The sequence below is a fragment of the Bombus bifarius genome, unplaced genomic scaffold, assembly GCF_011952205.1.
Source record: "Bombus bifarius isolate JDL3187 unplaced genomic scaffold, Bbif_JDL3187 scf7180000008008, whole genome shotgun sequence".
Lineage (NCBI taxonomy): Eukaryota > Metazoa > Arthropoda > Insecta > Hymenoptera > Apidae > Bombus > Bombus bifarius.
Genome location: NW_022884386.1, coordinates 395938 through 421680, shown reverse-complemented (window position 1 = coordinate 421680; position 25743 = coordinate 395938). Strand labels below are relative to the sequence as shown.

Here is a 25743-nt window from a genome sequence, read left to right as displayed (position 1 = left end):
GATCTTGTCGTATAAAGTTTATAGTTGATCGGTCGCGAAGGAAGTTTGAAGAGATGTGGCATGAATATGAATTGCGAAAAGTAAGGACCGAGAGGATCGGTCAAAGCAGGAAATACGCAGCAATAGCTCAGTTATCGCGCAAACGAGAGATCATCCTATGGTCCATTACGATTCAATCAGACAGAAACAGGAAATGGTCGGCTTCAGTTACGGTGTTCGACCAGCTATTTACAACCCTTGTAGGTTTTAGTAGGGCGTAACGAGACACCGTGTCGTTGTAGGAAATTTCTAAATCATACGCAATTACTGCTCTCCCTCTCGATCTTTTCGTTTCTTAAATTATACCAATTTACCTCCGTGAAACTTGGTCCTAAGAAATTAGATGTTGTACTATATCGATTAAGGGAACTAATTATCCAGTCGAATCAATTTTCTACGTCGTAGAGAAGTTACAAGAAATTTTACTGGAAAAATCTCCGACGAAGTTTCAACATCAATGTACAATTACTTTCGACTTTATTACTTTTTAAAATTATAAAAATCAAAGCAAAGATAGAAGCTTATGGAATGATTTTATACAAGCAATGGTTCTCCTCTGTTTGAAATGGTCCAAACAATAGCGACTATTTGTTCAGTACACGTGCGATCGTTCATAAAAACGTAATTAAACTCAGTTTGCGAAGGCATGCACAATGTTTCGCCAACCAATAATCGAACATTCATACAAAAAATTGAAAGGGAAAAATTCACACACGACAGAATGAAAAAGAAAAAAGGAAAGAATATCTGTACGAATTGGATTTATAAACCGTCGAATGATGTAGACATGAAATTCAGAAATGCGAATACGTTTAAAAAAGCGCGTATACGCGCCGCTGCTCCAATAACGCGTGCACGATCTTTTGAACAAAAAAATTGGACGAAAAAATACACGGAATACGGCGTACATAGCGAGAGGAGAACAAAAATATAGGAAAAAAGAAAGAAAATAAAAATCACGAAAGAGGAGAGGAAGGATGAGTCCACGAGGTTCGATGAACTCTCGTTGCACGCCGGATAGGAATTAAACTCGGTGCTGCTTGTGCATTCTCGTAGCTCCGATTCCGCGTGGATATCGATACTTTCACCGTGAATCGGCGCGCGCGTGTTTCCACGTGCGTGTACGCACAGGTGGGTCACGTTTCTCGCCTATGCGTCTGCCGCGAACGCGTAACGCACGTTTGCATCGCCACGTGTGTAAGTCGTATTACCATCCATAAGTATTTCGATAGTTTAGTCCTCTTGTAGAGTTTCGCTATTGTGCGCGAGATTGTGTACAAGTCACGATCTATTGCCATACATTTGTACCACAACGTTGCTCTTCTGTTACAGTAACTTTGGTAATAAAATAAATTCGATTTTATAAATAAAGTTTAGAAATTGGCAAGTCGTTTGTTTATCCCATATTGTATACAATTGCAAAATTACAAAGGAAAATTATAACTTACAACTTGTCAATCGGTAAACGTGTCGATTCACTGATATCGTTAGTTAGTAAATTGTCGTACAAGTGATGGTGTAATCGACGAAATTGGATCAGTTTGAAGAGTTTTATTTGAAAAGTAACTTTTATATATCTGCAATAATTTGGAAGCGTGCAGCGTCGGAAATGTTCAAATATTTACACACAGTAGCGTAGAGGTACAGGTAGGCTGTGTGTACGTAAGCTGTGTCGTGTGTGGGTGCGATCGCAAATGTACTAACGCGCATGTACGTTCGCGAATCGTGATTCTCGAACGCAAAAGTCGGTCCGCTGTGACGGAAAACCGAGAGAGCCGTGCACTCCAGGTCTGCGTAATAGCTGGTGTGGCCTTCTGCTACTCGACTTTGGAATACTCGAGCCGAATCGATTCGACAATTCATCGTATCGTTTTTTTTCGCAACGATGCTCGTTATTCAACATAGTCGGAGTTGCCAGGCAAAATTTTTAAAAACGTTCAGAGGGAAATTTTCCTTTTTTCTCCCCTATTTTCAGTAGTAGGGACAGATCAGTTCGGTTTAATATATTAGTTTTCGCGTCTCTCTTGCAACAACAAATTACTTAATTCTCATTGATATCGATAAATCCTAATTGTTATTCGTTTAAACAAACAAAGTACGTATCTCAGACGTTTAATAAAGAAATTAGCTAACATACATGGTATCCCAGTTCTTTTTTTCTCGCCAAACGTTGTCGATATATTCTACGGGTCGAGATAAGAAAAAATTTCACATAAACGTATATCGTTGGAAGCATCGTTAAAGAGTTATAACAAAAGAGCGATGTATGAAAGTACTGTAACTATGAGCTACAAAGTATGAATAGATCAGGAATATCTACAGCTCCAATTACATTCCAATTCCATTTCAAAATATTCATCGTTGCTCTCGCTACAAGATTGCCAGCGGCGAAAATTTGATTTTATTCCTCTTTGAAATTCCCTTCTATTAGTTGTATTTCGTTATCATATTCGTAGTTATACTATCGTTTATTTATTATATCTTTATCGTTGAAGTTGGAGTCGTAGAACTATATTACAATATATTCTGAATATCAATAAATTCCAAAAGTTCAATAAGCTGCATGCTGTATCATCTACAGATGTAACTATTGGGGCCTCAGTAATAGTAGTAATATCTTCTGTGTATTGTGTGTAGAGTACTGGCCCCACAACGATGCTATGAGGTATACCTGCTTCAATAAGTTCGAAAAGTTCAATAAGTTGTGTGCTGTATCATCTGCAGATGTAACTATTGGGGCCTCAGTAATACTAGTAATATCTTCTGTGTATTGTGTGTAGAGTACTGGCCCCACAACGATGCTATGAGGTATACCTGCTTCAATAAGTTGTATGCTGTATCATCTGCAGATGTAACTATTGGGGCCTCAGTAATAGTAGTAATATCTTCTGTGTATTGTGCGCATGGTACTGGCCCCACAACGATGCTATGAGGTATACCTGCTTCAATAAGTTCGAAAAGTTCAATAAATTGTATGCTGTATCATCTGCAGATGTAACTATTGGAGCCTCAGTAATAGTAGTAATATCTTCTGTGTATTGTGCGTATAGTACTGGCTCCACAACAATGCCATGTATATTCTGAATATCATTAGACGTAAATTTCCCAGTCTGTTCATACTTTTGTACCGTAGTAACGCACGCTCGTTATCTTTGACGATGCTTCCAAGGATGTATGTTTATATGTGACGTTTCTTTCCTATCTGGACCTGTATAATATATAGATATCGTTTGGCGGGGAAAAACTGGTACACCCTGTATAAAGTTACACCCTGCACACCCTGCTAAAATATTATGTGTCTTACACGTAAGATACTTAATCTTCGAATTCTTAAGACGAAGTAAAAGGTCTGTTCGCACCAACTATACGACACGTAGTTGTACCATGTTTCAACTAATTATGATCATTTTCAAATAGATATAATTCTACGAAGCAGTGCTACTTTAGAGGCTGAAATTTGCTCGTCGTTAATTGATCAGTATCGGTGCTCACATGTTATTGCCGCAATTTCGTCGCAGATGGCTCGAGAACGAATATCCGTGAACAGAGAACAGGATGGAATCGGCACAGCAGCCCATTCTATACGTATCATCGATGCCCGCCGGCTTTTCCGATTTCCATGCGATTATCATGCGATAGATAGCTCGATTTCTCTCTGTTTCCACGATCATATTAATTATGGTATTAATTTCGAAGAGAATTAACTAGCGAGCTAGCCATGGTATAATCGTGCAAACAAGAAGGCAAGTATCTCGCGGTGTTTCAAACGTTGCACACCGTTTATTACACAATATCGGCCTGATATTTTTATTCCATACAATGCCGCTCGAAGAACATCGTTTCCTTGTCCCGCTTTTCCCTTTCTCTTTGATTCGTTTTTACTTTTGGACACAGTCAAGAACGCTTCAATCGCGATTTGACATAATTTGAGTCAATTTGACATCTGGGCGTTCTTGTGTGAGCGTTATTTTATGTGAAATTTTATAAATCACAAGGTAAAAGTTACCGATATTAACAAATACACTTCGAGTGTTAATCACATCTATGGAAAATTTAAACGTGCAAAGACGATCGGATGGCACGCGATACGTAAAAATATATAAAATATAGAAAGCAAAATATTGAGTTACGATACTTACAGAATGGAACAAATTTCTATTCGGATTTTTTTCCCCGGTTTTGTTTATATAGATATTAATTTGCGCGAACATCCGTATCTTCAAGTTTTCTGTCCTAACAAAATTAACAATACAGCGAGCAAGTAGCAATAAAATAGTAAGAAAGCAAGCATACTTTTGTATTTGTAATCTTAAAAATTACAAGCAGACCGATCGTCGTTCAGTTGCAGATAAAATTATAAGAATATAAAAATTGTCAAATTACGGAGGTTCCTTAAGGTTCCGTCCCTTCGTTTGTCTCAAACGTTTATACTCGCCGACTAATTGATTACCTACCAGATTTTCCGCTCCGAGTACCAACTGGCTGGAAAAAATACGTTTCGTTCCTCGCTCGTTCCTTTACCTCTACGCTTCTTCTTCTTGCAATCTCTTTTTCTCCTTTTCCCTCCACTCATTCCGAACGTTTCCAGTGATTGATTTTAATCCGCGGTCGAAGGTCTCGTTGCTCGTTGTTGTCGAAATAAATTTCATTCGGCGAACACTCTGTTCTTTGTCTCTACGTTCTCAACGTTCGATCGACCGGTATCTCCTGGTCACGTTCTACGCGCTACGTACGATTTATCGGGGTACATGGAATACCCTGCCGCAAGTAATTAGCGGGAACCATGTGTTTGGCCGATTCAAAGGGACGATTCGGCACGTTAAACCGAATTTTCGGAGAAATTTCCAACGAAATACCGACCAATTTACATGATACCATTTTGCGATCAATTTTCGAGATATCATACGCGTTGTTTGACAGTGTAATAAAGCAGTACGATAAACGGTATAACGAAAGCTAGAACCAAACAATAATTTACGAAACAACAATTTTGTTCTATTGTTCGAGTTTCTTAGGTTTCCAGCATCGACGAATATCGGTAATTTTGTTGTCGATAATTTCGCTGTAGATGCTTGTGAATTTATAAGAAATTTAAAAGTGTAGAAACCAAAGTTTCGCTTTTGGAGATTTCCTGATACTGCAATAGCCAATACTTTCCGCCGTATATTACGCGTAGAAGACTTCTTGCGTACGATCGTTACGGACATTGTATTCTTCTATTACGTTACAGCACCTTACGAGGGTGGAATATGGAAAGTGAGGGTTCACTTACCCGAGCACTACCCCTTCAAATCTCCTTCGATCGGCTTTATGAACAAGGTGTACCACCCTAACATTGACGAAGTCTCAGGCACCGTGTGTCTAGACGTAATAAACCAGGCTTGGACTGCCCTTTACGGTACGTATTTACATAATCTGGAAATTTAATCGTAAACCCTCTATAAATCTTACATTGGCCAATAATATTCCAAGGTATAATTTTGCCAATCGCGTCTCTCCGTACCGATTCAACGACGATCTTTCTCATTTACTGTTTCAGATTTGTCAAATATATTCGAGTCCTTCCTGCCCCAGTTGTTAACATATCCTAATCCAATCGACCCGTTAAATGGCGACGCAGCGGCCATGTATCTACACAAACCTGAGGAGTACAAGAAGAAAGTAGCAGGTGAGTGGAGAGAGAGGACTCGTACGAAAACACGAGAAACACACTGTTTCAGTCTGTGTTTACGAGCCTCGTATTCCTTCGGTTTACGGCTTTCTCTGATCGATTATCTCGCGATGGAAATCACGAGACAACTCGTGGCTACGACGTTCGAAGTTATTTTCAACGTCGAACCAAGTATATTTAGCCGGGGATGCAATTTCCTTCTTGATTTCTTGGCAGATTACGTGAGGAAATACGCAACGGAGGAGGCGCTAAGGGACCAGGAGAACAGCGGTACTGAAAACGGGGTGTCGTCCGATAGCGAGTCTTCGATGAGCGACTTCAGCGAGGACGAGGCGCAGGACATGGAGTTGTAACCAAATATTTTACCATCCGTACCCATATCCTTAATCTCGATTTCTTGTAAACTCCGACCGCTCGTCCTACCAAATAGATGCTTACATTTCGAACCTCCGAACCTCACTATCGGTTTAGCTGCGTGGCACACTCGTCACTCTGTTTCGTAGGGAACGTTGAATCGCGACCAGGTTGTCCGTTAACGAATCGGGAGGTAAAAAGAAAAGAAAAAAAAAAATAAAAGGGAACGCATACGCATAAACGAAAGAAGAGAAAATGAAAAGGAAACGAAATTTGAAGGAAAGGAGAAAGTACGAGAACGATGATGTATACGTAGAAAAAAAAGGATATCGCTTTTGAAGTTCTCTTTACGCGAGAGATTGGCGCTCTCGTCGTCGCCGTCGTGTTTTTCAACGAGGGACGTTGACGAGAAAAATGATACGCGCCGTTTTCGAGAAAGAAACGCCTCGTTTTTTTGCATTTTTTTTTTTTTTTGATTTTCTTCTTTTAAATTCACGGCTTTGCTACCGATTGATCGAACGTCGATATCTTCAGATTGTTGGCGATCTGGCATCGATCGAATAGTCGCGAATCATCGTGCGCCGTTGACGTTCCGTTTAACGATTGTACGCGCGGTTGCGCCGTCAAATTCTACGATGAATTATTCTGGAAAAATTGTTTCTTTTCTTTTTTTTTTTTTTTTTTTTCGTTGAATATTTTTGTTCGATTATTCCTCCACGTTTCGAATTCTTCGTCGATCTCCCTCTGGTTCTTTCTCTTTCTTTTTTTCCCCTTCCCGATCGAGTCGAGTCAGAAACACAGACAGTCTTGGGGCGTTAAAAAGAACGATGCACGAGCATGAAAGAAAGATCACGTTCGCTCGACAAGTATGTATATCTTTCGGATGTCGTAATTCACATTACGCTTGTTATTCTCTGTCTCTCTGTGCGCTCTCGTTATTCGTACAGGTGCCACGAGCAAGCACGATATAGATCTCGAATCAACATCGATTTCGAATAAACATTCGTTTCACGTGTTTTCGAAAATGCTTGCTCGTAGAGTAACGACTCTTTTGTAATTTGCACGATAATTTGTCACCAGACTATTGCATCGTATTTGAAATTGACAGGATTCGTACGTTTGTAACTACACGAAGAGTTAACGATGCGATAAAACTAAAGAAAAAAAAAAGCTATTGTTTTCCGCTCGTTTAACGTTCCAACGAATTATTTCTTTTTGTTGTTTGCCGTGGTTCAAAAGATATATCTGGTTATTAGACGATCTCTTTTCTTTTTTCTTATGTTCACAAAATGAATTATCATGCGAAAGAGAAACAAAAAAGAAAAAGCGGAATGGAAAATAGGATACTAGGTGCGTCTTCCTCTTTCTGTTCTGTCATCACCATCCCTGAACGTTTCCCTCGTAGGGCGCAGCAACGAGAAAAGGCTTCGTCAACAGTGTTGAAGACACTGACAAATCTACGATATAAACGGCGTTTAAGTAGCGATGTTAATGTCGGGACATCCCAGCCACAGTTGAAATCTGCACGGTCAACGTTTTTCGACGGAAGGGAAACGATCGAAGACACTGGTCACTTACGATCGACCTCGGCCTCCTGTCTCGAGACACACGCGAACACATCGAACGTACGAATTTTCAGAGAGTTGCGAGAGGACAACGACGCGGCGTACACACCGGAGTTGCGTCAGTATTCGGAAATGGACGTAGATTTCATTCACTCGGGAGGAAGTAGAAGCAATCTGGACACAACCGTCTAACGGCTCATCGCGAAAATTTCTCTGGTGATATTCTCACGATTATTTTATCATAAAAAAAAGTAAGAAAAAGAACAAAAAAAAAAAAAGAAAAAAAAGAGAAAAAGAAACAAATGACTTTAGAGCAATTAATATTGTTTGTATAAGGATTTTTCTAAACGCATGGTATGAAAAGTTTTTCCAAATTTTTAATCGAAACGAGAGAGTCGCTTGTAAGAGAGAAATAATGATTTCGTTCGAGCGCCGTGGCGTATGTAATATTTTATTTGCGTGGAATAAGAAAGGATGGAAAAAGGAAAAAAAATTTTTTTTTGATACGATCGATATTTTTTAGAGGTAACTTTAAACTGCGCGTTCATGCAAGTCGTATTCATGCATCGTGTTTTTTCTTTTTTTTTTTTTTTTTTTTTTTTAATTCTATCGACGTTCGGCTTAATCGAGAGAACAAAGCGCATACGGCGTGAAAGTCTGGGGCAGAATTGGCGAGAAGTAAAGGAAATCAATGGATGATAGAAGAATATCTAGTGGAAGTGAGGAATCGTTTCTTTTTTCCGATGATGCGAAAAGGCTTGTAGCAAACGGGAGGACACGAATTTGTACAAATCTTGGTGCACAATAATCTTCGTTTAGTTGTAACTCGCTTCAAACTGATCTCTCTCCTTTTGCGTGGTTTACGTATATGCAATACGATCAACTATACGTGCAAGTATAGAAAATGATATTTTAGTGCCTTCTCAGGCAGAAAATTGTGCCTTATTACATGGGTCTCTGTAAAAAAAAAAAAAAAAGAAGAAAAGAAAAGAAAAAAAAGAGAAAGAGGAATGAAAATCTTATTGGTAAACATATTCGGTGGAAAAAAAAAAAACGAAGAGCATTAATTAAACAGACACAAACACACACATCGATAATTAAATCAATCGCTTGGAAGAACGTAAAACTAATACAGCGTGTGCTTTTATTTTCGAATATCGAGATAACGTTGAAGAACAATGTTAAGCTTTGTGTAAGTCTTTTTTTTCTCTTTTGAAGAGTGTTCGGCTAGTTGGGAATGCGATGTCAGAGAGAAATATTATTAGAAAGAGAAAAGAAATAGAAAAGAAAGAGGAAAGGATACGAGGATAGAGAATAAATTTTACCAAAAACTGTTTATAAGAAAAATCGAAATTTCTTGTCTGTATTCTTGCAATAGGTTCACTCCTTAGTTTTTAACGAATAAATTTAATATTATCGTTCTATTATTACTCGTAGTATGGGCGCGGTTATCGTTTCATTTATGTCAACGCATCGTTTTTTTATGCGCTTTCATTCGTCTATGATTTAGAGATTTCGCATATTTGATTTCTTATTTTCAATGAGTCGCGAACGTTGTCAAGATTGTCGAATCTTGATAATTCTCCCTTCTTTTATTTATTACGCGGTTTTAATTTTAATTGTGCCAAGGGACGAGTCGTGAAATTCGTAAAAAGCGATAGCCGCGTCCACACGTTTTTAATTGTTACGCAATCTTTCCTTTTTATTTAAGGAAATAGAATATATTTACGTGGAAGTAAAACAAGGAAATGGATAAAAATAATACTGTCATTCAGAATTTACAATTATTTATGATTATTTAAGACGTGCTTTCATGGTATTTTTTCGTACGATTCGCAGTGGCTCTATACGTTGGTGAAGTGTATAGCAATGTATTTACTGATTAGAGAAATGATTATTAAAATGGAGTGAAACTGATACGGCGTTTGTATGGCTTATTAGGCATTCACATGCCCTTTCGACGTTTTTCTCAGGCACTGTAACGATATATATGTAAATTATATTTCTTTCATTTTGTCATACTTCTTTTTTGTATCATCTGGTCATTGCGATATACTCGTGAACCTTCTCTTTCAACGAAATTACATTTAGGACGACACACGAAGAAAAATACACAAAGATTAAGTGACAATGATTCAGATTCTGTTCTTTCTATCATCGTTTTGTATTTAGATAGTCCGTTTGTAATTCTGAACAGTAATTTACACTAATTTCTCTCAGTGTTTATCCGTGCTCTATACCTCTCCATGGAATATTCACTTTACTTCCAAGTAAACTGTTGTAGCAAGCTTTAATACGTTCTCATTAGCATCTTTGCACGCGTCTTCGGGCGCTTATGTTCTTTTCGAAGATATCCTTGATACGATAAGCGAAAGGATCGAACGGATAAAGAAGAAAAAAAAAAAGAAAAAGAAAAAGAAATATAGAAGGAAGAGAGCTTAAGAAACGATAATCACAAATTTTGCGTTCTCGTAGGTTACAGTAATCGAGGTAAAGTCGTATTCACAGATCTCACATTATTACTTTTATACATGTAACATAGGTTTATCGATTAATTATTATGTTATTATTGATCGTATTCGCATAACTCTATTATGTATTATTATGGTTTTACTAACTGATTGTTTAACCAACCGAAAGGATAGTTTTAATAATCATTTTTTATTTTTTTGCAATTGTTGTTTGTCTCTCCTTATGTTTATTACATCTACGTTGTACGTCTTACCGCATACTTAATCTCGTAAGTTTATTAGATCAATTCATTTGTTGTTCCTTCGCGCGCTATCGCTCACAAGTATGGGATCAGTCGTTTAACGAAAAAGGAACTACCTACAGTTCTTATGAAAAAGAAATACTAATTAATATTTGAACTTTTGTATATTTTAAGTTAGTACATACAATTATAAGAAGAAGAAAGTAAGATTTGGATTAGGATTCATTATCAAAATAACTTTTCTTCCTCGTCAAAATTTCTCATATTTATGGTATCCCTTTTACAAATTTTTCCAATTATTTCACATTAATTCCTAGAGATGCGTCTAAGACGTTAGATTGGATTTTCCCATTAACTTTGTCCAGTTCATTCCTTAGCAAACTCAATGGAGTTAACGATCGATCGATCGATCGATCGATGGACAAACCACGATGCATAAAGTCTCTTTTCGTCGTATTTTTGTCTCAGGTATTGCTTACAGAATTTCAGAGTACGTTTCGAATTATAATTTTATCGCGAACAAGAACTCTGCTCAATTCGTGATTTTATAAAAACGAAGAACGAACACACATGACAATACAATGCAAGAAGCTTCTAATAAACCAATGTAAGACAAAACATAGTAAACCATTTTTATTTTCTTCCACGAATTGCGAAATTCAAAAGTGATGCGAAACCCTCGAACAGTAGTACGCAAGTCTATATTATGCCTTTCCATTTTAATCGTGCACCCATCGAACGAAGATTCTTTCTTCTCTGAATTATTCCTCCAATTTATAATTCGTTTTATTACTCGTCAAACTTAAAAAAATGACATCGCGTCATTGCTTACGTTCATACGCATCTCTCCCTGTGTTTCCACTCTTTTCCCTTCTTTTTTATTTTTTTTTTCGTGGCGTAGCATTTACGTAAAACGTATATAATGCAAAGGAGTCGTTATCTATGATCAAATTCAACGCGTGTAATTAAGATCGACGATTAAGATCGATATTAGACGACGCAGAGTTATTCGCGACTGCCCAGAGTTATCCGGCGAAATCGCGTTAGCCGTTTTCTCGAGTCGTTGAAAGACGAATGTCTGGCTCGTTTGAACTCGTGCAAAAATGAATGAAACGTACGTAAGTATATGTGGATACACGATCGTGGGACAACTGCAGAAGCAAGCAGTGACGAGCAATGCCATTCGTTGCCAAAGCGAGTGTCACTTCGTTAATTTCCATTCTGGTCAGGGGAGGCGGCCACGTTTCCGCTTTCTTCTGCGAAGAATCAACTGACCGTTCGTTAAATGTTTCGAGTATCGCGATAAGTTTACAACTAAGGTTCATCGTGTTTACAATTTTTCATCGTAAGGCCGCGACGAAGCTGACGTTTTAGGCGCAGCTACGGAACCCAGTCGTTTCTTTGTCGGAGCAAGAACAGTCGTACGATAGAATCTGAATATTTTAATGATTGGTAGAAAATTTATGTATGTATTTAATGGTTGGAAGAAAAACATCGTACGTATGTATTTGATCGTGAAAAAAAAAGAAAGAAAATTTCGAAATCGTGGCAATTTTAAAATTCAAAATTGGCTGTCAATCGATATACGCACTAATAGAACTGTCGTTTCATTTAATTTTGAAATTAACCCTTTGAAGGATAAATTTAATAAAATTGCAACAAGATAATTACGTTCAATATTTTATATTTACGGGCACAAACGAATGGTATTTTTCAAGTTCACTTCAACAAGTAGTATATATCATGCTTTTTTCTGCACAATCTTCGATAGAAGAAAGTTAAACCTTCGCGGATAAACTGAATCTTAACTGAATACTTAAACGAAACTTTACTTTTGTATTTCTTTTCTTGAATTTTTATTTCTATCGAAAAAGTTTCAACCGTTTAATCTAACGAACGATTGTATATAACGTACCGACGACATTAAGCGTTCAAAACGATTCAGTTCATCTAGAAGGAAATTCAAAAAATATGTTTGCCTATGAAGAGTTAAGCGTTCGTCATTGCCACGGCTATTCTTGCTCCGTCGTTAAGATTCTCAATGATCGTTCGAGGACATCTTCTCTCGTAACGCGTTTCAACGTTTAGTTTTACGATAATCGAACTAATTTTCAGCGATACATCTTCCTCCCACTTTCGGATAAATTCCACCGAGACAAGGAAATAGCAATATTTTTGCTACTCGTTCATAATAACTATATCGTCGATGTTATCTAATGTGTTAATGACGATGCCAACGTACGCATTCGCAATAATGGTTGATTAAAGCTATACAGAACTTATCGTTATCGTACGATTAGAAACGATCGAAGCTAGTTTTACACAAGATACTCAACAACGATGCTATTACGTTAACGGAGAATATATTCGATTTGATTCTTTCATCTCCATCTATTCATACCGAGTTCTATTCTGTTTCTTTTCTTCTGTTCTCTTGCACAGTTTTTATGAAACGCACTATCGAAACTCTTCGTCTTACGTTTCAGTTACAACAAGGGCAAATCGTATACGAATTTTTAATGGATATCGAGCTTGCTCGTAGTTGTATATACAGGGTGGCTGGTAATCGGTGGTACAAGCGGAAAGGGGGTGATTCTACGCGAAAAAAGAAGTAGAAAATGTAGAATACAAATTTTTAATTTGAGGCTTTGTTTTCGAGAAAATCGACTTTGAATTTTCGCTCGGTACGCGTGCACTTTGTCGCGTCTCGTTATAACGGATCGCACTGTAGATCGTTGTCTCGATTGACGTTATTTCTTTAATTTTAAAAATTTTTAAATTTTTAGTCTATATTTTCAACTTCTTTTTTGGCGTAGAATCACCCCCTTTCCGCTTGTACCACCAGTTACCAACCACCCTGTATATTAAAAAAAAAAAAAAAAAAGGAAGAGAAGAACCGTTATGAACGACGCATAACGATGCAAAGTTGAACTTTTGCAACATCTTCGTAGACAAATTTCACGATATTATACGCGAAGTCGATATCCAAGATGGTCGGAATAAGGAATTCGTATACTATGAAAACGCGAAATTCTGCGTTTAAATGTTTCAGCATAAACGAACGAAGAGAATCGTTGTCAGATTTTCTTCGTGAATGGTCAATAACGTACTTATTGTGAAAAGAACGATCATAGGATTATCGCGAGGGCACGAGCTTGTTATTTTATTCTTCTCTTCTTTCTTCTTTTTAATTTTACAAGAATCGAGATTAAAGTTAAATGGAAATTAAATTTTAAGGTAACGAATAAAACGAGTCACGAAATATATTCTCCATTATGCGTCTGATACATTGAAGTACGCTGTAATATTTTGAAATTCGTAAGCGTAGTAGATCTCGTTATACGAGATGGGATGCGGTGACGGAAGTTGAGCAACATCCTATTCGATCGTCTGATTCGATCGCGAAATAGTTGATACATAAATGCAATTATATATATATATATATATGTGATGAACGATTAAGAGGAAGGTGATGCACAATAACGGATATAAAAGAGAGAGAGGAGGGACACGATAAGAGGAGGGAAAGAAAGAAAAAGAAGAAACATATTTTCTTTTAAGCGACTGTTAGTCGGTGAGTCTTAGTCACGTGAAAGTGAACACGTTTTATTATTGACTTGTCACAGTCGTTCTGAAATAAAAAAGAACAAAGAACGATTGATCTACGAAGTAAACAAAAATCAGGTTCGAGTATGCAGGGCTTTAAAACTTAGGTACTGCGTCGGTAGAAGTATTCTCAATACGTAGCGTGTAATGTCAGATTAACATTAAGATGCTGAAACATACAAAACACGATTGTCATTAACTCTGCAGTAAGTCAGTCGGTGATACATCGTAATTAAGATTGCGGATTTTTTATGCATTTATGGGAAACTTAAAAAATGCGAGAAATTACAGAATGCACGGAATCTGTAAAAATGTTTACAGTACGATATTCGTTATGATATCTAGATTTCGTTTTTCTCTGCTTATGTTTATATAGAAACGTGAGTTCGCATAAACATCCACAGTCTACTCGTAATACTTCGCGACACAGAATCGTCGATAAAAGGAGCAAAGAAAAGGAAAAAAAAAAAAATGTTCTCGTTGCAGTCTAATGTGTTCAATTCAGTTTTCGCAGAAAGTCGTAAAGATACAACACGTGCTATATGTAAACCTGTCGGAACGCCAGCCGACCAACAAACTCGTTGACTCGCACGAGTACTGCAGGGTTTACAGGGAATCGAGGTACTTGTTAAAGAAAAAAAAAAAAAAAGAAAAAAATAAGTAAAGAAGTCAAAGTTAAGCTTTAGAAGAATTAAAAAGAGGAATGGAGCAAAAGAGGAACGTAGCGACGTGGCAAATTTTTGGAGCACTTGTTTGCGAATTTCCGAAAATCGACTTGCTAGTAAAAAGGAAAAAAAAAATAATAAGAAGATAAATAGTTAAATAAAAGAAAATGAGAAAAAGAAGTAATGTTTTTGGGAACTGTGTCCACGTTCCACGTACAATCGTGAGATCGAATTATTGGTGTCCGTAGAGGTATATATATTTTCTTATTGTATAACGGTAATTAGCTCCGCTGCTTCGACACATTAAGGCCTTAGTACATTAAAATCAGTTACATACGAGGGTTTCAATTGTTCGATTTATCGTTCGATCAATAGAAACGATCACGGCGTAAAAAGAGAAGATCATGTATTTGCGAATAATCGTTCGGTGAAGATATTGTCGATACGAACCCTAAATTATCGGAGAATATTAACATACACATATACACGTTCCTCGTTTCGATTCTAATTCGAACTGATTTAAGGGAACTAGAGCCTTAAGCGAGTTGTAAAATTTCCTTAGATATCTATTGTTTTAACGTACGAATTGTCTATGTCTGAATGCTCTCATCAATTAAAATATACACGGTTAAAAGAAGAGAAAATAAGGAGAAAGAACAAACTGTTTTTTCCGGTCAAAATATCTGGGAATTTACACAAGTGTCTCCGCACTTTACTCTTTTTAGAAAAAAAAAAAGTAAAGTAAAAAAAGAAAACGAAAAGGAAACATACAAAAAGAGAGAGAGAGAGAGGAAGAGAAAGAGAGAAACACGCAACCACGTGGCGTGCTTCTGTTAATATGTTTCGTGGATTTATTAAAAAGGATCACAAAACGTCTTTCTAGTTAGTATAGTAACGATAATTAAGAACTTGCTGATTCCACGTTTTCATGGCTCATGGCGACACAATAAAGAATAACGATGAATACTACACTATTATAAATATTTATTATAAATAAGATATAACAAATATAAAGGATAAATATATTATATTGAATTAATAATGATTGAAGGAGATGAAATTTTTTGGTACAATAAAATGAAAAGATTAACGTCGTTGAGATTATTTCATCCTGAAATTGCACCTCCTTGTACATTATAATTTCATACATTCTTTTTTAAACAACCTTCTTGTCTACTTCGTTCTATTTGATAGTCTAATACCAGAGAGACGAGATACAGTAGCGATTGTCAGAGTTTTCTAAAATCCTTGCATCATCTTTCTGTCATAGCATAGAAGTAGCTTGTCTCGAAAATAAAACTCGTCTTTCATTCTGCGTTGATAGCTTTTGTTTTAAATATAGAAAAATTTTTTAAAGAAATATATCAATAACCTATTTGGTACATGTATAGACATTAAAAGTTATCTGAAACATAATACGTATTATAAAAGGGTAAATGATTACAGAAATACTATTTTGTTTCGTTCTATTTTGATCTTAATTAATGGAATGATTGAGAGTGTGAATATAGTAGATAGGAGCTATCAGTTAACACACTGAGTTAACTGATAGCTCTTGTCCAGCCTATCCGCATCTCAAGATCACGTAGTTAATTTACTAGCGATGCCAGCAATGTGTTTGATACGAAATTAAATGATTTGCGGTTGTGTGATTCAACGTTGGGTGATTTCACGTTTCTTATACGAACAACAACTGTTTGCTTCGTAAGAGTAGATATGATAATGAAAGTCAGCTTCGATGACCTTGATCTTGACATATTGTCGTCAAGGATACTCTCCTGAGCAACCTCCAGTAGGTTTTAGTCGACGCTCGTTACTCTTTAAAATGTTATTAACGAAAAGCTATCGTTACCACTAGTGTGAATTCTGCTTATAATTATTCCTATGATTGTGGCAGCGTATGCGTCAGTACTGGTTACCAGCAATTTCACGGTACTATGCGCCAGCCGAATAAAATATCAACCAAGGACAGAATAGACATGACGGAATGAAACTTTGTATCATAGGTTATGAAGTACCGCCTGTCAAAAAGTCAAAATGTTTCTTACGCCCTCTACGATTTTCTACGGCGAACATAGGAATTATCAGAGACGACTCGTCAGTGATTATCTCATCCACGAGATACAGAGTAGACGTGACATTTGTAACGTCGGCCTACCGACGTTTTACTGTTTTACCGATACGATTGCCAAGAAATTTTGTTTCCATTGTCACTCCGTATTTGATATCTAAGGTTTGCTAACGCGAGTCCTGTTGTCACCAATGATGTCAGCAATCATCAAAGGGCAAGTTGCATCTTCATGTAAGCTAGCCTCTTCTCTACAGAGAAAACCAGGACATAAAAGGTTTGTATCACTGGGTCTCGCGCCTTTATTTATTCGTTACGAGATACGCCTCGATCATTCGCAATTCATTAAAGAATAAAGAATATCGGTTAACATATCAATTTGGGTTAAATGTCTCGCAATTTAGTTCATCCAAAATATTAAGGACCGTAGTTGACAAAAAGACTCGAATAAAATTTCATTCACTTGTCCAAATTAATGCAAAACGATGTTCAGTTTGACCGGGAGAAAACAGGTAGAGACAGATAGAGACGCGCGTGAAGATGCGCGTAAACTGAAGGAAAAGTGTGGAAACGCGTGGAAAGTCGAGGAAACGTGTGCAAACGGAGACGCATGGAAGTAGGTGGAGACGCGTGGAAACATGTGCAAATACGCGTGAACTCGAGGAAGCAGGCGGATACGTGTCTTAGTTATTTTTTACAACGAGCTCAATTTGACGTTAGTTGGTAAATGGATTGGATGGTTGAAAATGCAACGTATTCGCAATTAAATCTCAAAGAATATTATGATATCTATTCTTAGATCTTCAGATCTAAATAGACAGAATCGAAGAAATACATAATACAAAAATACATTATTTGCAATTTCATAGGAAAATTTAGTTTCAATTCAAACCAGTACTCTACTAAATCGATAACGTCGCATGTGACGCGAAAATGGTAAAGAGATCAGGTGACCACCAAAACGTGGGACGGGAAAAAGCATTTCGTGTTACCATTGAATTGGTCGGTGATGTCACGTCCATTCTGTACCTGTCTTTACCTCGCTGTGTCTTGTCTGTAATAAACAGATGGCAATATGTATCCAAGAATTTCTACAATACCGATGGGTCTATCAGTTGAATAGGCGAAAATGTCTCGTACTCTACGAGTGCTAAAAGATATTCTTTTTCATTATGAAAAAATTATGAGTGAATAAGTAATACATAATAATATCCATTAACTGATATCCATTAAAAGAACACTTTTTATGTAAAGTTTTTCAAGGTCGTTTACTTTATCAGCAAACGATGTTTTTCATTATTGCATTAAACAATAATTACTACTTTCACATTTGTGTGTGTTTTTCTAGATAATAGGAGTTATATTATTTCTATACCGATAGACAAAATTCGAAAATTCACAAAAGTATTTGAACAAGTTGGAGTCGATTGATCATTGGACGATACGCAGCCATATGTAAAGTCGAGGCGAGTCCGCTTCCAGTATTCCAGTCGTGCCAGAACCACCGAGCGGTGCGAACGTTTTTGCTCGTGCGTCGTCTTCTAAACTCTCGTGTATACGTACGCACGTATCGGTGATTTTACGACCATAATCAAGTTGCACGTATTCGATATAATCAGCGTCGTGAACGTTTCAACCAATTCTGTCTGTGTATCAAACGTAGTGGACGTTTACAAATTCTGTGCAGAAGAGAATCACAGTATCCGTGACACGTACTTACATGAACAACTAGCGAGGCAAAATCACGAACGTTTTCGCCTTTTTCGTTGAGGTGCATCGACGAACCATCGTGAACGTAGTTTGAAATATTTTTGGCCATTCGAGGAACGTGTTCCGGCATTCGTAAGACCGGTGCGTTACCGCACTACGTTCAACGATTTCGATCGACAACGTGAAGTGCTCCGAAAGTGTTGGAACTGGTACAGGCGACCAGAACGTGAGTAAACACGTTTTTTCTTCTTCTCTCGGCTAACGCCGATAGTTCAAAGTACAAGTTTCCTTTTATTTTCGTTCCTCCGGCTCATTTTCCTTTATAATCTTCGATATCTATGAATATTTCTGTATGTTTTACTTGCATTGTTTTTCTTCGTGAAATATTTGATTGTTCTATATGTCTCGATAGGTTAGATTTTATTCCATAGGACAAATCGTAGGATGACTGGTGTGCGTGAGAAACGTGTCAATAAGTTTTAATAGATCTGTCAAGTAACATGGGACAGACATTTTTCTTTAGACGACTGGAGGAACGTGCGTGGAGAATCGAGTGCGTGCTTCGATCGTTTGTAATAAGCTCTCCATACTTTTAGGCATCAGCTGACAGTATTAGAACGGGGCTTTTTCAACGGCAGATCCGCTTGACGTTAGCCGCCAAGTTAATTTCCTTCGCGTTCGAATCTCTCGATACTTCGACTGTGGCAAGAGTGTGTTGTTATTCTGTGCGCACACAGTCTATTTGAAGTCGTTGCCAATTAAAGTCTCTACGCCTTTTTGGAGCTGAAATCCTTCCTATTCGTAAAATTCCTGAATAATATTAACAAAGCGTTAATAGCGCTATTGACAATACAAACGACTGTCGCAGCACAGATTTTAAAAAGAAATTAATGCAGTTAAAAATGATTGGTGTCAAGTATCCTATTTATTGTAACTATGCTAGTTTCTAAACCTAGAGGAGACGTTTTAACGATTCTTATCTTTATGACTGAACAAAATCTCAACTATACAGAATTAATTTGTGTATATCTTATTTACTTTAATGTACAATCTAATTTTTGTTTTCAATTATAAATTTTATATACCTATACATAGAATCATCTAGCTAGCTCCTCGATAGAAGGAGCTCCTATCGTGAGCGCACGTACTTAGTCGTTCCTGGAGAATCGTGTAGGATTTATACGATTCGTCTTATAAAAGATTCCACACGAGCGATTTCAATCGGCACGTTTTATTTATCCTCCTTTCAATAGCACGCCACGCTTTACGCCGATCGTGTGTGTGTTATCGCATACGATTTCGGCCGTGAACGCGAAAACTACGAAAATGGAACGTGGAATGAAATTAATTTGTTTGATATTAGGGGAACGCGCGAAATTGATTCGGTTACTACTACTTCCGCTTCGCGGCGATAATAAGCGTAGTCACGATCTTTCAATTGTTTCTTTTTGTTTCATTCGTTGTTGACATGCAGTAGCTCGCAATAAGAATCGTTTGTTACACTTTTTCAAATTTAATTTAATTTCAACTTTCAAATTTAAGGCTACAGCTATATCGTCGATTAAGATATAGAATTTGCACAGAGGAAAATTAAAACCTGTTTTCAAATATTTTACATGAAGTCATTTGCAAGAGGTTATATCTAAATTAATGATATAGTATGATTTTTTTTAGGCTTATCATTACAATTCTACCGACAACCGAATTATAAAATTTATATCAAAAGAAAATAATGCAAAGGAAAAGATCAAGTCTCTTTTCATGTATTTCACAAGATTTATTCGAATCAAAATTATTACAATAATTTCGTATTACAAAGATGATCATATAGTATATCGTTTAAACAAAGTTAGAAAAATAAAGACAATGAACAATTTGTATCACGAGCCATAATATCAACGACTGCAACTACCTTGTGCAGCATGTGTACGTTATTTGCATCGCGTTTATCGTAAAAACGTCCACGTAACTTCGTCTAGTAAAGGCCAATGACTTGACCAACTCGATTTCATCTTCGGTGTATCTTTCTCGCATATCTTTCTCGCATATCCTTCTTCCATATTATTGGCGGTAGATTATAAGTGCATGCATATTGTTGCGTCAATGATCGAAACTTTCTATTATTAGTTTTATTTCGATGCAAAACGGATATATCGCATTATACATCGTATGCAGCGTGGGTCGAGACGTACACTCGGCAAATCCCGCAAAGGGTTAATGACATTTCGCGCGGGTGGTGAATCGCTTGAACTTCCTTCTTTTCGTGCACTTCGATTTGACTGACCTGGAATCGATATCGCAGAGTATCGATTCTCTCTCATATACTACATTTGCTCCTCTTACGGCAAAAGCCATGGATGCGGAAATTTTCACTTGTTCAATAAACAAACGAGTTAAATATTTCGTTTCTCGATTTTCATAATTATATTACATGAAAAAATCTAGAAAATGTGCAAAGTATAATAACTGTTTTAATATTTAAAATACATAAAATGGTCTTCTATTTAGGTGTCATTCTTTTATTTATATTATTTATACAAATATAAATTTGGAAAAAATAACTGCAGTTTAATAATTATATTACATTTATTATACTTTGATTATACTTATCATCTCGAGAACTATCAGATTATCTTATGTTTAAATATGAATTATTGTCGTCTGTATAATCATATGAAAATCGCTCGTTCGTGACAACAACTGCCATTCCGAACTGTTATACCGTACGCAATTGAAAAATGTATTCAATGTATTCAAATACCAGCCATTCATCTCATGTTTGAATTTTTTCACCGATCGCGACAAATATTTTCGAAATTAGTTCATTTCTAGCGATCCGTTAGATAACTTTGAGTTATGAAATTCTCTTTACTTGAATAAAAAACAGCGAAGCGTGAAACGTTCACGGAATTTATCGTATTTTTTTTTTTAATAGATACTGTTTTTAGCAAGCATACATTTTTAGCAGCAATTACGAGATTCGTTTGAGATCTGAAGAAATGTTGTTAGAAATTTATCGATAACGTTTTTATGGAAAATTATATCGATCTTATAATTTTCTACTTATCTGCAAAGTATTATTTCTACAATCCAATGAATGGTATTCAAAAGAACTTCGATTGAAATGATCTTTCAAAATCTTTCAAAATTCTATATATTCGCGAACGCTTTATGTGTTTTTAATTCACGGGAAGTGGATTATTTTCGCAACGCACAGTGAAATCGAGAGCCTTAGGAAGATTTAATGAAACGTTCTATTTTTTACTCTGTAGGGTGATAGCCTCTTTTAAGTTGAGTTCAACGACCTGTCGAGCAAGGTCACATATCATCGTAAACACACACGAGAGAGGACCCCGCTATATAATCCTTTTTCGTAATGGATACTCAAAATTTCCCGTTTCGATTCAACGTTTAAGATGAAACGGAATATAAACCCTGGTTTTACGTTTGAAGCAACTTAACAAAAAAAAAAAAAAAAAAAAGGAAAGAAAAAAGAAAAATGCAAAAGAAAAGAACAGAACATTCGATATACGCGTGTACATCTCATCTGTAATTTGAAATACTTCGAAAGACTCGAATTCTCCCGAACCATTCAAATTCCATGCGCATATCAAATTTTCTCCATTGCACGTCACGTGATCCATTTACGCCGATTCGATAACTCCACTCCCATTCGAATTTCAAATATTCGCTCCATTTCCGACTCCATTTCCATTACCATGTTACGTCTTTTCTAAAACGACCTTGTCTAACAGGTCTTTGAACTATTCCGAAAGACCCTCGTCAATCAAAAATAACTCGTTGAAGAACTTGCCAAATGGCCTTGGACCATCTTTCACGTACCCACTAATCAATTTCCCTCTACAAAATTCGAACCACTTACTTTCTCTCTCTTTAGCCCTTTTGGCCACAACCACACAAGAGACAAACTCGAGCAAACTGTATCAATTATTGTCGAAAATGACAACGCGAGTTGGCGCCCGCCATCTATATGCAGATACGCTAGTTACAATAAATAGTAACTAGAAGATAGTTCTAGGTACAATCGATAGATTTAATCGATAGGTTTAAGATGTTCTTTTGTTTTTATCCCTAGACCACGTAAGAAAGTGCAATAAAGGTTTTTCGGCTCAGAACGGTGTGATAGATTTATCCAAAGAATAAAATAACAGCTATTATGATCCTACCTCTGAATACAGAAATAACAACAATTATTGTATACATCATAAATTTCTTAAACGTTCGAAATAAAATCGTAAGACCATAACATGATCAAAGGCCGGATGATTTTTTATTGTTCGATTTTAGTTTTCATGTTCTGATTTTCTCCAGGAGATCAAAATAATACTCTGTGACATTTTTTATTTCTATTCGATACATTTAATATCTATAATATGTTTCTTTTATTTTTTAGCAAAGTAATTCATTATATTACGCTACTTTTACGAGTATATCTGTAATTATATATCTATATCTATGCTCTTAATTATTATATATGTATATCTATACTCTGTAATTATATCGCAGAAGAACTATATGTGTGTACGTAATTAAATTATGAAATTGTAGATCACACGAGGAAATAGGCATCGATTGATGTTTATTCGACGATACATTGAGACACAGATCACTTTCACCGTTCACCATCGTTGTGAGTTAACTTTCGACTATCTAACTATCGGAAAACTTCAGCTAAAAAACTAAAAAGGACCAGACACGAATTACGTTTCGTGTATGTTCTTCCTGCAAAAAGTTGTTGTATCTCGTACTGGAAATGCAGGACATCTTAGACGATAAGACAATGATTTTCTAAATCTGTAATTCTGAATTCTTCGTCGCTCCTGCCACACTGTCATAGGGTGAACGTCCAATTTCTTTCGCCGACGAATTCAAGAAAAAAGAACAAAAAAAAATGCTTATCTGGTGTATCTAGCTTGCACGCGCAGAATTACGTGTACGGCAAATATTTATATCGAGGCGGATATCGATGAGCATCGGTGTCGCGTTAAATCTATCGTTCGCGAAGCGTGAGATGCAACTATCGAGGAAGGTAAAAAAGAAACAAAAAGTAGAGGAAAAAGATAGATGAGGAAAGCGTAGGCGACGCATGTCGTGAAAAACCTTGGCAAAACGAAACTCTATCTCGTTGTAACGCGATATACGACCACGATTCTGTAATCTTATGAAAACTATATTCTCATGAAATGGAATAGTCTTTTATTGTTAAGCAACCGGGACAAATTGAAAAGCGCGCGCGTGTACGCGATTCGCGTCGTCGTTCCGGGTTCTCTGTCGCTCGAGGAGAGGCCAAGGTGCACGGGCTTCAAATCCGTTTAATTATTGCATTATGCAATACGCTGCTCTGCGGCGACAGATTCGCTGCTTGAAATTTTGATTCTCGCGCGTAGTCCTGGATATCGTCTCTCGTTGATCCAGCGCGTTTCGGATTCAACCTCGTGATTTGATTTGATGACGATATAGAAACGTGTACATGATTCACGAATATGCTTATATCTACAAATCAGTAGATGTACTCGTCGATTTTAATTGTAATTTTCACTAAAGTAAATTTATAAGTCTTTAAACTGTAACTTGGTTTCCTTTGTAATATATATATATATATACAGGGTGGTTGGTAACTGGTGGTACAAGCGGAAAGAGGGTGATTCTACGCGAAAAAAGAAGTCGAAAATATAGAATAAAAATTTGTCGTTCGAGGCTTTGTTTTCGAGAAAATCGACTTTGAATTTTCGCTCGGTACGCGTGCACTTTATCGCGTCTCATAACGGCTCTCACTGCAGATCGTTGTCTCGATTGATGTTATTTTTTTAATTTTTATAAACATTTTTCGCGTAGAATCATCCCCTTTCCGCTTGTATCACCAGTTACCAACCACCCTGTATATATAAGCGTTAATAAGATTTGATTACAATTTAACTTGATCAAGTATTGATCAAAGTTCGTTTATTCCTTATTGGATAAGATTGAGTAAATTGAGCCGAAAAGACAAATAATTCGCTGCTATTTCCATTGCAATACGTTTGATAGGGAAAAATGACCTGTATAAAATTGAAAATAGGTCTTGCGAATTATTTTTACGTTCTCTGTGACTTTCGAACGTTATTAATTTGTATGGTATTGATATTGGATTCGGAATAAGAGAGAAAGTAAAAAGGCTGGCTCTTTCAACGCTCTGTACGATGTTTGATCTTCTGTGCAGAGAAAAAGAGAAGAAACCAGCTATCGAGAGGCAGCACTGAGAAAAAATAGGGGGGACGAGCAGATGTTTCTTTTATTTCCTCGTCGGATGTGCCAGTGATCGAACAATAATCGTCAATTGACTGGCAATTGACGATCTAATGAAACCGTATCTATGCGTCGACAGGCTCTGTTGAAATCTTAAGCTCGTGCTTACAGTTTTTTACGTTATAGATATCTTTATCTCTATTACAACATTTTTAATTAACGTGGTTATGGAGACTTTGGAGTATTTTATCGATGCTTCTTTCGACGATTTCGATTTAAATTCGATTAACGTCTCATTCACAAAGACGAAGAAAGAGAAAAGCAAGGAGAAATAAAAACGAAAGCAGAAACGTAAGGACGGTTTCTGAATATCGTACGTAGTACAGGGTTCATCGATGGTGTTTGTAAAATTCCATTAATCCCATTCATCTTCGATTATCGTCTATGCGTCGTACGAAATTTTTTCAACTTGTAGCGTTGCGGTGAATTAAGAACGTCCGTTTTACAGCATTGAACGCGCTGTGTTTTACGATTATTTCGAGCACAGCCAGCGATTATTCGTGGACTGTATTTTTTCAGACGAAACGTTCACGTTAACGGCCCGTGAACAATTTGTCAGCCGATCATTTCCATATAAAATAGCGTTCTCATTTCAGAACACTGCTAAATTCTGATAAACAGAGGAAAAAGGGACAAAGAAAGAGAAAATATGTAAAGATCGCAGGGAAGAATAGGACAAGTCACATTTTCCATTGTTTTTAATTAACTCCGCGTTTGTACCTTTATCTCGTTTTGATGCTAAACATCAGCCTCTTCGTAATTTGAAATATGTTGTCTCTCCTTATACTTGTACTTCGTCAATTGTATTTTTAGACCTAACAGATCTAACAGTTTAGCTTATTTTATATTACAATATCCGTTTTGGTCACAGAATGATGTTAGAATAAAAGGATGAACGGAAATAATTATCACGTTTCTCTTCTCTTCATACTCATTCTCTTCGTACGTACGGTACAACGCGAAAGAAATGCCTTCGAATTCGAGATTATTGGAATATCAAACGGCGTAGGTAACTTAACGAAATAATGCTCGTTTTAATGACTGCT

At 36.7% G+C, this 25743-nt stretch overlaps 2 protein-coding genes and 1 pseudogene across 18 annotated transcripts in view; 2 read left to right on the top strand and 1 right to left on the bottom strand.

Moving 5' to 3' along the window:
* The window catches only part of LOC117206746 (ubiquitin-conjugating enzyme E2 H), a 47300-nt gene extending 37650 nt beyond the window's left edge, over window positions 1-9650 (top strand). The window contains exons 3-6 of one of the 2 annotated variants that reach the window (XR_004487433.1): window positions 5270-5437; window positions 5579-5707; window positions 5927-6930; window positions 7470-9650. Coding sequence is in view for 1 of the 2 variants with exons in the window: in XM_033446342.1 (XP_033302233.1) it covers window positions 5270-5437; window positions 5579-5707; window positions 5927-6063 (434 nt within the window). In the remaining variant the exon portion in view is untranslated. Of the gene's footprint in view, window positions 1-5269; window positions 5438-5578; window positions 5708-5926 lie in introns of both variants that reach the window. The other variant, XM_033446342.1, reaches the window with a different exon arrangement.
* An 8434-nt stretch (window positions 9651-18084) lies between these two features.
* LOC117206479 lies at window positions 18085-18557 on the bottom strand (annotated as a pseudogene).
* LOC117206478 (inositol 1,4,5-trisphosphate receptor) overlaps window positions 18481-25743 on the top strand; it is a 46936-nt gene continuing 39673 nt past the window's right edge. For 15 of the 16 annotated variants that reach the window (XM_033445842.1, XM_033445856.1, XM_033445853.1 and 12 more), the window contains exon 1: window positions 18486-18617. The gene's annotated coding sequence lies outside the window, so the exon portion shown is untranslated. Of the gene's footprint in view, window positions 18618-22289; window positions 22360-25743 lie in introns of all 16 variants that reach the window. The other variant, XM_033445841.1, reaches the window with a different exon arrangement.